The sequence below is a fragment of the Symphodus melops genome (assembly GCF_947650265.1).
Source record: "Symphodus melops genome assembly, chromosome: 15".
Lineage (NCBI taxonomy): Eukaryota > Metazoa > Chordata > Actinopteri > Labriformes > Labridae > Symphodus > Symphodus melops.
This window is the reverse complement of record NC_136705.1, coordinates 8357909-8375346: the sequence shown is the minus strand read 5'-3', so window position 1 is coordinate 8375346 and position 17438 is coordinate 8357909. Positions and strand designations below refer to the sequence as shown.

General features: G+C 36.9%; 2 protein-coding genes across 3 annotated transcripts; both read left to right on the top strand.

The window, feature by feature from the left end:
• Nucleotides 1-1366: 1366 nt before the first annotated feature.
• LOC306836144 (uncharacterized protein) lies at nt 1367-4607 on the top strand. The gene is made up of 2 exons (XM_079363090.1): nt 1367-1680; nt 3042-4607. The coding sequence occupies exons 1-2, from the start codon at nt 1588-1590 to the stop codon at nt 3906-3908; spliced, it is 960 nt and encodes a 319-aa protein (XP_079219216.1). The 5' UTR covers nt 1367-1587; the 3' UTR covers nt 3909-4607.
• Nucleotides 4608-6775: 2168 nt separating this feature from the next.
• ppp1r1c (protein phosphatase 1, regulatory (inhibitor) subunit 1C) lies at nt 6776-16659 on the top strand. Of its 2 annotated transcripts, XM_079363024.1 has the most exons (6): nt 6776-7046; nt 8568-8625; nt 11033-11070; nt 11477-11531; nt 13999-14199; nt 15760-16659. In XM_079363024.1, exons 1-6 carry the CDS (start codon nt 6966-6968, stop codon nt 15813-15815), a joined length of 489 nt encoding a protein of 162 aa, XP_079219150.1. In that variant the 5' UTR covers nt 6776-6965; the 3' UTR covers nt 15816-16659. The 2 variants fall into 2 exon arrangements, with proteins under 2 accessions (XP_079219150.1, XP_079219149.1); XM_079363023.1 differs by lacking the exon at nt 15760-16659 and having other exon boundaries at nt 13999-14296.
• The last annotated feature ends 779 nt before the right edge of the window (nt 16660-17438 follow it).

Genomic DNA, 17438 nt, shown 5'->3' with positions numbered 1-17438 from the left:
GGTGAGTGAGTGCTGGAAGTCGACACAACCTGACAGTCGAGCTGTTTCTAGGACCTGAGGACAAGAGAGTGGGAACGTGGGTAAGTACACGTTCTCAAGATTTCTACTCAAAAGTTCAAATTTTCGTATATTTATGTTAGTATTTCTTTTAATATATCTTTCTGTTTTTTACTCCATATTGGACTTTATTCTGGCAAATCCAGTTAGTAGATATTTCATTCAATACAATTAGAAATGTCTGTATACATGGCACATATAAACCCTATCACATTATTCGTTAATAAGTAAGCAGCATTAACTCCACAGTCAGTTTGTAGCCTGGCAGAAATAACTGATGGTGGATTTAGTTCTCTCCCTTAAAAGTCACTTTGGGCTTGGGTTGTTTTCTGAAAATTCGCTCAAATTTTCCTGCAGTTGAAACAAACGATAGAATAAAGGAGAAAATAATCAATCCAGATCAATCCATAATACAATAAATGTGTCAGAAATCTATTCTAATGTTTTTTGTTGCTAAAACAACCACAGTTTCAACCACACGCAGAGCACTTCTGTTCTATTCTCGCTTTGAGTGAACAAGAGCAAACATTTAGGAACTTTATGTAACATTTTCTTTTTAACCCATTTGGTATTAAAAGGCCATTTTTCTCATGCGTGTAAAGGATATGATTACCTTAGTACTTCGTGTAAAAAAAATGATCTGAAGAATTTTACAGAAAAATAAGAAGATGACTTCATGTTACTTTGTTTTGACGCTGTAATATTTTCACCAGCAATGAATCAAAAGAATACATTATAATAAACATTCTATAGAAAGGCAGAACATTTTAGAAGTTGGTGTATGCCTTTATGCAAAAAAAATTACTATGACATCAATTAAATTACTTATTTATGTGTTAGTCATGGCGTTTGTTCTCGGCTCTGTAGCATTGGCAGATCATGTTTACTCATTGTACGATTGGAACCTGTGCACATTTTGCAACTTTTACCTGTGTACCGTGCATTTGCACTTTTTATCATCTGTGTTGTGTGACGTGACTCTCCCTGTAAAAAAAAACAAATCTACCCAATGATGAATAAAGTAACCTGAACCTGATCCTCTGCATTGCCATATGACAGTAACAATACATAGTTTAACTTAAGCGTTTCACTTACAGGAAAAAATTTTATCAAAATTTTAACATATTTATAATAATATTTGTATTCCTAGCCTTTTCCATGACTTGAATAAAGTTAAAGATAACATTATTATATTGCCTGCAAAAATCTCCACAACAGACACTGACATTATGTTTCTTACATGTAGCTCATAAAAACCTTTCTGCTTTTCTGAAGTGTAACATCTTTTTTCCACAGCATCAGTTAATGCCTTCATCTATTCATTGAAAATGTAACTTAAAAGAGCTTTTCAATCCTGCAGTGAACCAATGACAGGATAGCTCAGTGTGATTTTAGTTACAGGACATCACAAGTAAAAATTCCATGAGAACAAGAACCTTGCTCTTTTGTGTTGGTAAAGTATTTGTTTTTTCTTCTTGCCACTAGGGTTTAGCCAAGGATCAGGATATATGCAGGTAAAGAGGTGGAACAATGAGTGAAGGAGACGAACGGCCTCGAGGACCTCAGTCACACTCTGGAGGCTCCTCAGAAGAGCAGAATACTGACAGTGAAAACCAAGCAAAGGTAGATCTCTCAACTTTGTATGACAACAATGGTGTGTATCAATCTTGCTGCTTTTTATTTAAAAACAACATTTGGCAGCCATTAGGTCTGATGATCTGACATTAGGGGGTTACTGGAACTGGCGTATAAAAACAGTCATTCTAGTCCAAGTCTTGTTTGCTTCTTTAGGTCATTTAGGCATTATTATTTATTTCAGTCAGTTTCATAGCTACCAAAGAATTCCTCACAGCAGCTTTATAGCAACTGTTTAACAATTTGTTACAATACTTACATGTTCTACTAACAAGTGTACGTAACTACAGAAACATCTCAACACAGTGGTTAGCAACACGGACACTAAAGGGGGTTAGTTTGGTTTAGTTGTCAGGGACCATGTTCAAAAATAATATTAATCTCACATACAAAAGATGCTTTGTACCAGATTATAGCAGTTTGCTAATTTCCATCTGCAGTCCCTGGGCAGGTCAACACAGAATACAATGAAACATAAATTCATATCACAATACACTTATGCTAAGACTCCACACATAAACTCCATTTAAAAAGATGTTTGCATCTTCAGAGTTAAAATATCAAATACTACTTGCAGGAAAATAATAAGTAATGTGAGCATTATTGGTTATTTACAATCCATTTCTTAATGTGTTGTGAGAACAGATGAAAGTCTGTATGTGCTAATTAGTTCATGGGGTATATTGTTCCATTTCTTTATAGCTCTGTATGAGCAGGAGGACTGACTGAATGCAGATCCTCTCTTGGGGACTCTACACTTCCTCCTAGTGGTGGACCTTGTAGTCCTGCAGGTGGTTTCAGAGCAGAGCTGAACAAAGTTTTTCAAGGGAGGGGGAGTAGCGTTATTTTGTGGACCATGCAGATGGTTGAAAACCGAATGAAATTTTCAAGAGTCAACATTTTGTATTAAGAGAGAACTGTATGTGACAATGGTGGTACTGTTCTGATTTTCTGTCAAATACTTTCAGAGCTTGTTCATGCAAAACATTTTTAACAGATTCCAATGTTGACTTGTTTGCCTGACACCAACATGTAATACAGTAGGAGATATGGGAGAGGCTCATTGCATTTAAAAACATCATAGACGCACAACTATACATGATCACATCAGTCGGGGCTGTAACATCCGCTGTGCAATGCAAAGTAAAAGTCTTTACTGACTGAATCTGTGCTCTTTAATGCCTTCAAATTTACCAAGTTATAAAGGTGTTTTGGTATATTTGGATTTTTTTGCCCCCCATCCACCTGATTATATCTTCAAACTGAAAGTATGAAATAACAACTGTGGAATTCAAATCATTTTAATGACTAATTGTTTATTGGCCTTCTTTATCTCCTTGTCTGTCCAGACCATACCAGGCCCTTTGTTCCTCAGTCTGAATCGCTGTTCTTCCTGCTACAACCACAAGAAAAGATTAAGGCGAGATTCCGATGGTGAGTCGAGCTCATCAGCTGAAGGCTCTGGAGCCGAGCTGGACTCTGACTTAGATGAAGAATCCAGCTCCAGCAGCAGCTGCTCTGGGAGCGTTCTATCTGAAACAAATGAGAAGCCCGAAACAGAGGAGTTGGTTGAAAATGTTGAAGCTGACCTTAGAGATAAAACAGGTGAAGAAAGACAGAAGGAGGTGGGGGAAACGTCAGAGAGCATGGATAATAAAGGAACAACAATGTCTGGGACTCGAAGACCTCCACTTCTCAAATCATATTCCCTGCCCTCCTCCTTCCCTCCTCAACTCATCCCCTGGTCCTGCTTGCCCCGCCCTCGTACAATTGTCACCACCCTCCAGCTGCAGTGTTTATCCCAGAAACAAGACGACGACCCTTTCAACAACATTCAAAAACACATTTTTGAACAAATAAAAACTGAGGAAAATAGTGGAGAAGGGCGAAAAATAATCGACCCACCATATCCTCTAAGTCCTCCAACGAACAAGTTACTACGGCGACAGAAGTCACTACAATCATCACAGCAACAGCAGCCGCAATACCCGCACCAACAACCAATGCTTGAGCTGTCACATGAATACCAACAACAACAACCTCATTATTTTGATCCTCTCTCAGCTCAGGGTCAAGTGATACCACCTCCTCCACACACACTTCCTGTGTTACACCCCCAGCTGATTTTCCCACCCATGCACAACCCACTTGTACAAATGTATGCATCTCCTCTACAACCATACTGGTACAGCATGCAAAATCCTTACACGTACTGATTTGGATGTAATTAAGAATATGCAGAAAAATAGAAAATACAGATTTAAATATAAGGTAATGAGGGAAATTATTTTGAATGTTGCAAGGCCTTAGGCATATTTTTATGCATATTTTTATCTGTTACATTTGAGTTGTTAAACCCTGTAACCCTGATGCAGCATTTATTTGGACATTTTTTATTATTATTCTAAAATATGAATCAAGTGTACTTAATCTTTCTCCCTGGATGTGTGTTTCCTGTAACAGCAGCTGTTAAAACAAACCAATGTAAGACATTTTCCTTCTTCAGATCTCAGCACTTTCACTTTACAACATTCAGCACTGGCTTGGTTTAATACTTTTCTTCTCGGAAAATCAGACCAACTAGCTTTTAATTTGTGAACAATTTATGGACAAAAAGACACACTTGAAGAAGCTTTAACCAGCTGTACCCAAAATCTGACGTCATTTACCGACTAGAGAAATCCGACAATGGCAGCCGTTGACATGGAAAATGCAGGTGCTTGTTAGCAACAGACGAGCTGCAATTTGTGTCTCACCGTCACAGCAATGGACAGCTTCCAATCTAATAGAAAAAACGTACAAGAGGCTCTTTATGTTAAGCGTGTGTTTCACCTTTAAAAGCTACTAAGTCACTCCAGATGTCCCCACAGAAACAAAGCGTTTGTTTCCACTACATCTGCCAACACACACACACACACACACACACACACACACACACACACACACGATGCAATTGGTGGTAAAAGATACAGGTTTTCGTTTGGGGGAATTGAAGTGCAGAGACACAGAGATACAAAGACAAATAATAGGAGGAAGACTGAACTTTATATTTCTTTAGACTCTAATTTCTGTTTGCATATCATAAAACAGCCCAAACAAAAATCTGTTATGCATTTCCTAGAAATGTACAGTACATCCCAATCACAATGTTTCGACCAGCCGTTTTCTTCAGGGGATCATTTTTGACAGTAGACATCTGGTCAAAAAGCTGTAATTGTGAATAATTAAAACTTTTTTGTCATATTTGAGCAAGAGTGTAGGCCTATGGTCTTTCTCAGTGTACTTTCTTTGCATGGCCCTGCACCTACATGATCTTTTTCTAAATGATTGGTTAGGCCGAAAATTACTATACAATGAATATACTGATATCAGTTATTATTTGTTACTGTGTTTTTGAGGAGTATGATGAAAAAAATAAAATAATAAAATGAGTCTGGAGTCCATGTTTGAAGTCACATGGGTGGTTTACTATTGGTCTCAAGGAAACAGTTTGTTCATCCATGCTGTTTTATTATCTACATCATATTTCCATCATGTGACCCTGAGAGGTTCCTAAATGTTATGGTAAACGTTTTAAATGGTTTGGGAATAATGTTTAAGTCCATGAAGCATGGGAACATTGTGAACACTTACATCATTTTACTTTAACTTTCTGGGAATATAGGTTTTATCAACCTCCTGAGAACTAATTTTGTCAAAACCACACTCATAAACCACATTTAAAAGATGAATCACAGTATTTAAAGATTCCATACATTTATAACATCACTTTTTAGCCAGTAAAAAATACAGAAGTTATGGCTTAAGGGGCTGCTGTGATGCTGGCAGTGTGGACAAAGCTTTAAAGCGTGTGAAGTGAAATGTAGAGGAAATACAGGTACTCTATCTATCTATCTATCTATCTATCTATCTATCTATCTATCTATCTATCTATCTATCTATCTATCTATCTATCTATCTATCTATCTATCTATCTATCTATCTATCTATCTATCTATCATAAGTGTTCAATGAGGTGGAGTGTACTGATTCCACCTTCTGATTGAAAAAATGCTGTTAGCACCAAATAAACCAAATAACATGGTGTCCAATAAGTTGATCCCTTCCTCAACTTTTGACAATTTAAAAACAACAACAACAGCCCAATACAGTTGTTTGTAAAAATGTACTGAACTTGGTAGAACCAGTACTCTTCCCTCCTTTCGTGCTTTATAATAACTTTGGTGATCCTTGAACTTTTTCGTTGGAATCTCGTCATAAATATTTGACAAATGTTTACACAACGCCATCATGACATTTTCAGATAGCTCAGCTCTACTTGCTAACTACTATTTTTACATTGTTTTTATTTCTACAAGCTAAACAAATAAAAGGAAAACTTGACAGATTGAACCCGTTTAACATATACAAGTTAGCATTCACCACAATATATAAAATGGCAGCAGAGACATTGCTTTCATTCAGGATTTTTTTTCAAAAGGGTCATAGGATCTAAATGTCAAATGACGGGAATAAACATGTAATTTTACAAAAATGTGTAGAAACTGCATATCAGTATATTTGTCATGTCCGGATTTAATTTTTGGATGCCATCAACTTAAACAGCATCATATTGTGTATAAGAATGTTTAACTCATGCAGAATAATCTGTATATTCTGGAGATTCCTTTTTTTCCAGGGATAAATAATGAATAAAAATAAATGAAAAAATGTTTGTTTTTTTAAGTGGTTGTCTTCATATTCTTTGTCCTTTATCATGTACATAAAAGTGTTGCTTAATTACCTACTTTCGATGAATAATGTTAAAGTTCGGAATAAAGATATATCTTCAGTATTTTGAAATATACATTTGTTTCAATTGGTAAAACTGGTTCCCTATCATCATTCAACAATCAATGTTGCTGCTTGCAATTGAAGCTGTCTATTTAGGCTGTCTTATTTAATGTGAATCAGACGAGATTAGACGTAATTACTGTTTTAGGTTGTTCTGGTGTGGAACGTGATTAAAAGAGGCCAACTAATGTACACATCTTTGAAGTTATTGCTCTACATCATCTTACATCAGAGGTTGTGTTGAGGAAAATGTTGCAATGACTAGGCCACTATTTTTCCTCTCTCCCAGTACAAGTCTGTCAATTAGTGATAATGGACCTCATCGGCCAAGAAGACCACTCCCTCCTCTTTGCTCCCTCCCTCTTTGTCAAACACACACATACACACTCTCTCTCTCTCTCTGTCTGTCTTTCTTTCTTTCTATCTCTCAGTGAGTAATAATGGAGCCGAGCAGTCCGAAGAAGATCCAGTTTGCTGTGCCTCCGCTGCAGGGACAGCTAGACCCACAGGCCGCAGAACATGTAAGTGTGCATGTGTATGTCTGAGCATGTGTGCGTGTGCCACAGAGTTGGGTTGGATGGTGTGGGTTCATGCATGTGAGGGCTGAATGGGGCTTCTATCTGTGATCTTCTGAGTCTTGACTGGAATTCTCTATGTGTGGGTGCAGACCAGCAGCGTGTGCATAAGTCAGAGCTATGGAAACTGCAGTGTGTAACTGTGTGTGTATTTATTGGGTTTGTCACATTTGAGCGGCCATTCATGTGACATGTTTAAATGTTTTGCCAGCTAGTTTGAATTTAAGTCAATTTGCAAAGAGTTTGAATTTGTTTTTTTTTTAATGCTTTGTTGATGAGGAAAAATCCACTCATACAACTATTTACCAATAAAAAAAACACCCAATCAAGTAAAATAATTTCAGTTGTTTTACAGACATGTTGCCAATTGCATTAATTTCTTTTGCAGTTCTGTTGGGACTTGTTTCAGTTTTGCATCGTGGGAAACATACTAACAGACTGGTCTTTTCAAGCACAAAGCACAAAGTTCAGAGCACCACAGATGAATGTCTTCTCAGAGTATCAGAGGTGTAATTCTCCTTTAACTGACTCTTGACTGGCTCCTACAGCGGTAACAAGAAACATTGCTTCAGGGAGTAAAATAGTCCTCTCTATGTAAGCCGCGCTGCTCGCTGCCCCGCCGACGTCTTTACGAACTGTTTAGTTGATGCAAAACGGAAACAGTTGGTTTCCCAGGAAGCTGGTAATGAACAGTGACAGATGAGGGCTCCTTTGTGGCTGTTTAGGGAGCCCCTGTCACCCTTAACAGAAGTCAGAGATAAACTCTAGCAGGGGTTTTATGAGATTTCATCTTGTAACTGGGTACCCCTCTTTAAAATGACGACAAACATTTACATTTTTTCAGTGTGAGAACTGAGAGCCAGGAAGAGTGTTGTTCTCCTGCAGGATTCATAGAATTTGTTATGGCTGCAGTGTAATACTGTTTAGTGTTTGTACGCTACGTTTATCATGTTAATGTAAAAAAATATATATAAAATAAATTTTAACATAACACTGAGTCAGTTGACTAAAAAAAATGGAGTGCTTGATTTCTAAATGCCAACTATGTTGTACTTGCAATAGGGACATGCTGTTGTGGGAAAGTGATTTATTTTAGTAAGTTAGTAACACAGTAAGTGGATACAAATTGGTGGATTTGAAATATAAATAACAAATTGGCTAGTTAAATGCGCTTTTTTTCCACAAACCTACAGGAGTGTGTTTCAGTCTAAGGAGATTAGAGTGAGCTGAATATAGCTTCTTTTTTTTTTAAGTTTTATGTTAGAAGAGTTGTCAGGTCAAATAGCATGTTTAAAATAATGGCAATACAACCTACGATCAGCAATATGGGGGAGATACCATATCAAACTGATACATATCATACAGTAAAAATCTAAATTGTAGGAGAAACATAACAGGTGAAGTTTCTGAGAACAGATGTGTCCATTGAAGAGAAAATTGAAATATTTGTGCTTGTGTTTACCTCAGATTCGTCGCAGAAGACCCACTCCTGCCACACTGCAGATATATAGACAACCTGGCACAGGTGAGCGAGAGAGAGAGAGAGAGAGAGAGAGAGAGAGAAAGAGAGAGAGAGAGAGAGAGAGATTGAGAGGGCTGAAAAGCAGCAGCTATAATGGAACCTTTATTAGATTTGTGCTGCAGCTTTTGGTAAGTGATCTCACTGTGCAGACTGGACTGATGGAAGCCTGTGAGTGTGTGAGTGTGTGTGTGTGTGTGTGTGTGTGGGGGGGTGCTCTTTCTTTTAAATCTTTCTACACAGGAACTGGCTGATTGAATAATCGTACGGAATTATTTTTTTTCATGGGGCAGATGTATAAAGCTCTGTAGGCGCCTGAGGTGTTTGAAAGCAGACATTTTTTCTCTCTCTAAAAGAATTCAAAGAACAAGAATGTAGATTTTAGAACCCAGCAGGAAGACTGGAAACACAAACAAGTACAGAGTAAAACATGACTTTAGTAAGTTAAATATTTAGAATGAAATCAAAGTGTTTACCCGATTTTTTTTTTACTTAATTTTGAACAGTCAGTGTGTGGAGAGGAAGCAGCTGGCAGCTGTGAAAACAAGAAATGAGGGTGCACTTCTGACCTGGAGCAAAGATATTCTCCGAGCAGATGTTGGTTCTTAGGTTCATTTTTCTTTCAAATTTTTCCAGAAATATTGGATTGACTTTGGTTATCAATATGTAGTTATATTGTGAGAAAGTTTGCTACTTTAAGGGACATTATGTTATGTTGGACTTTACTAACTTATAGTAAAAGAAACCTCTGTGAATCGTGTACGGTTTTTAAGATAAATTGCCTGGTTATTTTCTTTCCCTCCCTGAGCAAACTCAACCAGCTCACCGCTGTTGTTTAGAAACTTGTTCAGAGCCAAGAATCAAAACATGAACATATAAAGTGGGAGTTTCAGATGACACTTTCCTTCATTGCCACCATAGATTTTTTCAAACCCTTAAGTTTGAGTTGGTCTGAGACGTTTCAGTTCATTCATGATTTATGGTGGCATCAGCAGCAGCGACATAAAAATACCTCTGGTTTAGAGTAATGAAATGATTGAAGTTGCAATAGGCTGCTCGCTTATGTAGCCTGTTCTAAAATCTAATCAATTTGGCTGCCACTTTCGCACACGACACAGATGTTTTGCATTTTTATTTTTGTATTGCAACAATTCATAACTAATATTAACTCGAGGCAATTTACAAAAAGCAGGTAAAAGACCTTGCTCTTTGCTATTTAGTATTTAATATTACAAAATAGAAGGTAATAGACTGTTACAAAAGTAAACAGATAGTGGGAGACGGGATAAGATGCAGGAGGAAGATTATGGACGAACAGAGGGAGGGTCCATAGCAGCAGGCCATCACCACCAACAATAAAAAGGAACTTATAAGGCATGAGAGCTCGGGAGCTCCCATGTGAGTAGCAATTAAGATTTACCGATAGAAACACGATGTGATATGATGTGAGAGCACAGTACACTACAATTATACCTGGAGTTAACTGTCGCAAGTTCACTCAAACTTATAATATGTAGCCTCTAGAAGTGAGGGAAAACTTTGTGTGGCTTCTGGTTAAGTTAAAAGTTTAAAGCAGAGAAATGCCTTGCTTATTGAACCCAGGTGTCAATTTATACATTTTTTTTAAAAACGTAATCACGAGCAGGTAACAGCCATCTTTTCTAGTATACATTGTATCATGAGAGATTACTTACAGCCTCTTTTGCTCTCCACACTGAGGGTTTCCCTTCATAAAGACAAATGTTATATTAGTCTTGTGCTTTGAACTGAAACAGAAACTGTTAGTTACTCGGGCTTGTGATGATAACAGAGCAATGTCCTTATGTTCATACATATTGCATTAGCAACAGGAAATACATCCTGAAAGGACAAAATAACAAAATGTTGTTAATGTATTTAGTCTTTTCAATTATATTGAATGTATACTGGCAAAATATCAACTTAGGTTCTGCTTAAATAGGACATCTATCTGTACTCTGAGATACTGCAGCAGGGGCTATGTTTAAGTGTTTATGTTAAAGACTATCTTAACTTTTAGAGAGAGCCTTTGATGTCTAAACCCAAATCTAAGAAGAGAGTGTGGATGTAAAACACAGGACCAGTTCTGTTCTGCCTGCCGTCATCAGACCATCTTCTAATAAAACCATTTTACAAAAATTAAGGTTTTTGTTCACTCATAAAAGTTGTTTGTGAACAAAATTCAGGCAGCAATAACCTTGTTTCTAGAACCTCATTTAGAGGACAATTACTGGTAAGTAAATCTGAATGTCCTTCCTGGGAAACAGGGCTGCTTGTGAGGCTTAAAGGAAACCCTGTTTTCGGCATACAGATTTTTAAAACAACAGTATGAGAGATCCATTGACATGTCATCTATAAGATAAAGATGTGAATGTTGTTCTCATTTCTCATGCAGATGTTGGTGATCAAAACAACGCCAGCGGAGAGTCTCAGGTTTGTTGAATGTTTTCTGTAAAAACAGGGAGTTTGAGGAAATGACCTTTCATTGACAAACTGTTGACGAAATACCAACACTTTATACCTCTGACAAATCTGATTGATTTCTCTCAGCAGGGAAACACGTTTATTATTGTATTTATTTTCAAAATAAGCAGTTTCAGTAGATTAAAAAAATGAAAGTTAAATAATGACTGTCTGAGAATCTTACACATTCACTGTGTTTAAAAGCTGACAACAGTAATTAACAATTTGACCAAATGGCTGCTTGTGTGGGAATTGAGCGTTCCACCATTGGACATCACATTCAATGTATTTTACGGATACACAGTCTAACTGTGTGACTGACTCTTCTGGTTATGTTACTGCGTAACATCAAATGTTTTCTCCTCTCGCTCTTAAGGTCTCAGAAGCCTCTCAGAGGAAACAGAGCACCTACGCCCCACCTTCCATGAAAGGTAAACAAACAAGCATTTTCTGCATAATTAACCATATGTATGTATTTAATGTTTTTAATTCAGTGCAACAAAAGCCAGACATTAACTGTAAACTCAAAATGACATGTGGCAGCACTGAGTTTTTATTTTCAGAGTTTCAGTTCGTGGAAGCTAAAAAGATGGCCAAAATGAATGAGCAGAAAAGACGATTTCAGTTTTCAAATATTTCTTTTAATCCTAATGATCTCTAAATCCATGAACAAGCCCAGCTTCTGTCCTTTAGACACAAAGAGCTTTTAATGTTGATTTAAACCATGACAAGTCATGCAATCAGCAAGCTCTTTTTCACCCACAGATGCCCACTGCAGTAATATTTCTGTTTTTTGCTATGTGTGTATATACACATATATATACTTTTTAAAAGTGTAGTAATAGCTTCTCCTCATCCTGCATGTACTTTAAGCTCTGCTGTTGTGTGGTGATGGTTCTGTTGAAGCTATAAACACGTCTTCAATAGAATGGTTCCTACATGTTTGTTTTTAAAACAACACTCTTGTTTGTTTTGGTTTGTTACTTGTTTTCTATCTTTATCTTTTCTCTCACTATCAGCACTTATTTCAACATGTGTTTGTCAGCATGATGTACTTTTCAAGCTCAGATCAGGGCAGTGTCAGCTGATTGGGCGATGGTAGATGGTGGGGGTTGTGGTAACTTGATGGTTTGGATAAAGGAACATGTTAACTTCAGATTGTTCTTGTTCTGTGCCTTAATATGGAAAAACAACCTTTTTAAAAGACTTCGTCACCTACAATTCAACATACATGTGCAATGATTCATTTTCTTTCATATTTATTTATTATAAAACTATCTTTGATGTTTTTCTCAATAGTATAGAGGCTTCTCTCTGGTGTTACCAAACATTTCATTCATAAATGGTTTTGAATATTAGTCTAAGGTTTCAGGCAGTTAGTAGACAGTCAAAAGAGAGTTAGAAAAAGAAAACTTTGTGTTGACATTGACTTTTGTTTTATGATTAACTGTTCATCCCTTTGTAGTTGGAGCCTTTGCTCAGGTGCGTTTGAGTTTAATCGTTCAGAAAGTGTTCAAGTTAACACAAGAAAGCGGGAAACCAAATGTTTTTATTTTATTTCTTTTTTAAAATCTCTACTATTTAGAACTTTGAGGGTCAAAAGAGTTTACCTTTCAAGTTGTAAATACAGGTCTCAACTTTTAACGACAAGAAGTACTATTTTTGAGTATTCAGTGCTAAAAAGCACAACATACTGAAACTCTTAAATGCAAAACATTACATAATGTGTTGATTCTTTACATATCTGGCTGATATGAGTGTTGTCTCCAGATTAGTGAATAGTGAACCGATCTTTTGTGGGAGTCCTTTAATCAGAAACAAAAAGCTGTCATTCCAGATTTATCCACAGAATATCCAGGGAGCATCTGCCTGCCTGCTTTTATCTCTAAAAGACTTCTCATTTTGTTATCATCATTAATAATGAATAATTCATAAAACTGAAACAGAGCCAGAAGAAGCTGTGCTGCTGCAGCCTCTGCATGGAGCTCCACGCTCAGAGAAATGTCTTACCTAATGTCTGCTGTGATGTAACAACATCTTTATATATTGTAAATACAGGTATACAGTATATAAATTCCAATGCATAAACAGTAGAAATATGTTCTGTGGATAAGACACATAGCAATGCAGGAGACGAAGGGATATTAAAAACAACACATTAGTCTTTTGCAGAGCCAACTACAAGTGACTGCAGCAATGAGTTTGTTCCAGGAAGTGGAGACAGTAAAAGCTTTTCTCTTATTGATCCTGTCAAAGTGTGTGTGTGTGTGTGTGTGTGTGTGTGTGTGTGTGTGTGTGTGTGTGTGTGTGTGTGTGTGTGTGTGTGTGTGCGTGCATGCGTGTGTGTGTGTGTGTGTGTGTGTGTGTGTGTGTGTGTGTGTGTGTGTGTGTGTGTGTTTGCGTGCATGCGTGTGTGCGTGTGTGTATGCGCATGTGTGCCAGTTAGCCAACATCCTTGTGAATAACTGCCTATGCACCATATGACTTTATGAGTAGAAGTATTATTAACTTACCCCATTAGATGTTTTCATCAGGAATGGACTGGATTTTATTGATGGCAATTTAAATATGTATATAGCTTAATTACACCAATATTATTCCATACTTTTATAAATGATACAGTCCATAATATTTTCAGCCGAATAGACACGGAAAGATGAAACACAATAAACCCCACGTTAAATCTGTTTAAGTACAATACAAAAAATTCCACTGAAAGCCACTAAATTGCTTTTTCCTCATTAGAATTTCGTTTTAATTATTATTATCTTTTAATATTAATGTTTTACTTAATATCAATTGAGAGATTTTTTTTTTTTTTTATTCAGGGCCCTCCCCTCCTTTAGACTACATGACTGTAAGAAAAACTCGCCACTAGAAGTGCTCTTTTCTCCTCAGAGCTTCAGCTGGGGGTGGAGCAGCACGTTCTGGGGGCGGGGCTTTGTGAGGCAGAAGGCCAGCTCAGCCCAATCACAGCACAGCTCTATGCCAGCGCTCTTTGGGCCAATTACAATGGGCAAGAAGAAGCCAATGGGAATGAAGCATGTCTGCTGTTAGCCAATCAGGAGAGAGGAGTGGCAGAGAGCAACAGTGAAGGGGGTAAACGTTTTTTAGTTAGAAAGATATACACACTTTGGACAACAGTACATTTAAAGTAAACATGTTATTATATACACTCAGATAAAAAATAAAAGTGGCACAACTATCAACAGTACCACAGGAAATAAAAAAAGAGATAATACTTAGATGACAAAAACATCAATAATATGATGCTGTTTGTCAAGGTGCACATTTAAGACAATTTTAATGTTAAATGTTTCAATGTTAAATAACAGTAAAGACAATTTTCTGTTAAATTTACCATGGCTGTCAGCTCCTGACCAACACATTGCGCAAACGTAATTTTCAGAGTTAGCGAAGTTGTAACATTGGCCTTACACTGACCAAAGACAAATAGACTAAGTAGATTGAAAAAACACTATACAGAATAATAACCACCTTTAACTACATTTTATTTGCTTGGCAACATCTCCACAAAACAAAGTTACTAAATGTAAGCATAACTTCTTAATTATCTTATAATAAATTAAAATGCCTTAAGACATTTAGTAACAGTAGCCAATTGGTTGGCTGGTTTGTATAGAGGCTACAGTTCGCGTCTGACCTGCGGCTACTTCCCTGAATGTCATTCCGCAATCTCTCTGTCTTCCAGATTCTTGACTCTATCCCTGGGTCGACAATAAAGGCACAAAAGCCAAAATGTTAATCTAAAACGAAAGAAATGAAAAAGTAACTAGACAAACCTTCAAATTTGCCCTTTAACACTTTCTACATTGTGAGTCCAGAACTGCGAGTCCACAATAAAGGTCCGCCATCACTACGCCTTTCTACACCAGCCGTGTAATATTTATGTCCCAGTATGTCATTTTACTGTCATCTTGGTTTTTTACATTGGAGATGAGGCGAAGTGGCATAAATAACATGCCTTGACCGGATAATAAATAAAGAGCCTTTCTTGTTTCTTGACATTTTCTGTTCTAAGTTTAAACAAAGTAATCTGATGAGCCTATACAGGCCTTCTGTGCAACAACTATTTACAAGCCGTTTTATGTTATAAGTAAAGCATCAGCCTCCAGAGGCTATAATAATTTAAACAGGACGAGGAGCAGAGCCAGGTCACATGTTACAAAGACAACTAATATATTTTTGGATGTTATTCAGTAGAATTGATGCATCAAGCAAAAGACTCTTTAACCATTGGTCCAGAGCTTGTTGAGTCAACAATAACTTATTTTACATTTTGTGCATAACTTCATGTATGACCTAATCTAAACCACAAACTTTTTAAACCCAATATAATAATTATTATACAATTATATAACTGTGAGAGTTATGTTTTCCTGCTAAGGGTTACATCTGACTATTTACATACAGTTTTAAAGCAATGTTCATTCATGCACTATTTTGACATACTTCACTCTGACATACACACAGCTTTCTCATTGTTACTAATAACTCACTTTGTTTATATTTCAATAATACTGACTACTAACAGCACTAACGACCTTGTCTCTCCCTCTCTGTCTTTTCATAATCTCTTATCTTTCTAACACCTTTATCCCCTTTTACCCCACTCCCTTCTCTCTACCTCTTTCTCAGATTTGTCATGTGACAACAAAAAGGAAGCGTCCAGTCCGGACTCCATTTCTCGATAGCCACCTTCACTCTGTTTCATGTATCTGTCTTTCCATAACCAACTTTCTCTTCTCTTTCTCACTGACATTCATCTTATTCCATTAACATCACTGCTTTATTCCTGTGACGCACATACATACTGTGACTTAATTTCTTTCTGTCTCTCTCACGCAGACATAAATACACACATAGATTTCAGTTCAATGTGCTAAATCTGTCTAAATTTAAATGATTGCAGGTCATGTTGGTGAGGCTTAGCTTGTGAATAAATATGTAATATATTCAAAAATGTACTGGATGTGTGAGTGTTTATCTTTCAGTTAATATTTTTAAACTCAATTTTTTTTTTATTGATCTGCTTTTACAGAAACGTGTATTTTTTGGGGTTTGCTTTAAATTAAACAAATCGGAGATAAAGTATAGCATTGGGGCGACCATTTAAACTTCAAGAATCCAAGATTAAAGACATTTTTTTTAAAGGACATGCTGTTTTGTCTCTGTGCACCATTTCTTGAGGGAAATCTAAATAGCATTTCATGCTGTGCTATACATCTGTGTGACCCTGTTGTTTGTAGATCAGCATCCCCTGTCAATGCATAAACAGCTGAGCTGTCTCAGTGTGTTTGTTTTTATACAATGGGCCTGGACAGCCTACAGGTCCACAGATTTACTGCTAGAAGAAATAATGGAAAATAAATAAAAAATAGGATCCCTTCAAAATTTCCGCAAATAAATATATTCTTGGGGTTCATCTTTTTATCTCTACCATCTTATGGGAGAGTCATCAGCTCTAAACCAGAAGGTCGAGGGTTCGATACCCAGCTCCTGCGAGCAACATGTCTTATATGTCCTTGGCCTTTTACCCTGAATTGCTCCACCTGCTGCGCCAGGGACATATGAATATGTACAAATGAGATTAGTTACTTGTGACGGTCAACACGCAAGTCCGTTTGACATTTATATTGACACCTATAAGCATACAGTAAAACATCAGGTAATTATTTACTGTAGTTTAATGGTTTCTAAGGTTGGTTCTATTTGGATGCTTATAAAGTAGTACCACATATTATTGTGAAACAGTATATACATGTCTTAAAGTTCTTTTTAGTATCAATTGTCCACTTTCCTCCCTTTGCCTGCCATTTTCAGAATCAAAATCATAGATATTCCCTGGAGGATATTTGGTTTCAAATCTGCTTTGTTGGGGGGTCGTGTCAAGGTGGGGCTGGGGCTCTGCGTGACATGATATATCATGCCTTAAAAGAACTTAACAATGATTCAAAATAAATATCACTATAACAAGCGTTTGTGAGGATTGACCTCATCAATTATTAGGTGAATGAAGTCAATCACAAATATTTGCATCAAACTGCTTCCGCTCCAAATGCAGCCAAAAATAGCGTCTGTATTCCTCCACTGTTGGTGGATGCACTTTCAATACATACCTAGGAACCTTGTGCAAGCATTAGTGTCTCATAGGACCAGTCAACCTATGACTTTGGATGACTTAATGCATCAAGCCTAAACGTATATCTATTTTATGTGCTATGGTCAAATAAACATTAATTTAACTTGAAAGCAAAACAAAAGTATTTTTTTTGTTGATACTTGGAAATCCATTCAGGCAACAAGGGGTGAAGCAA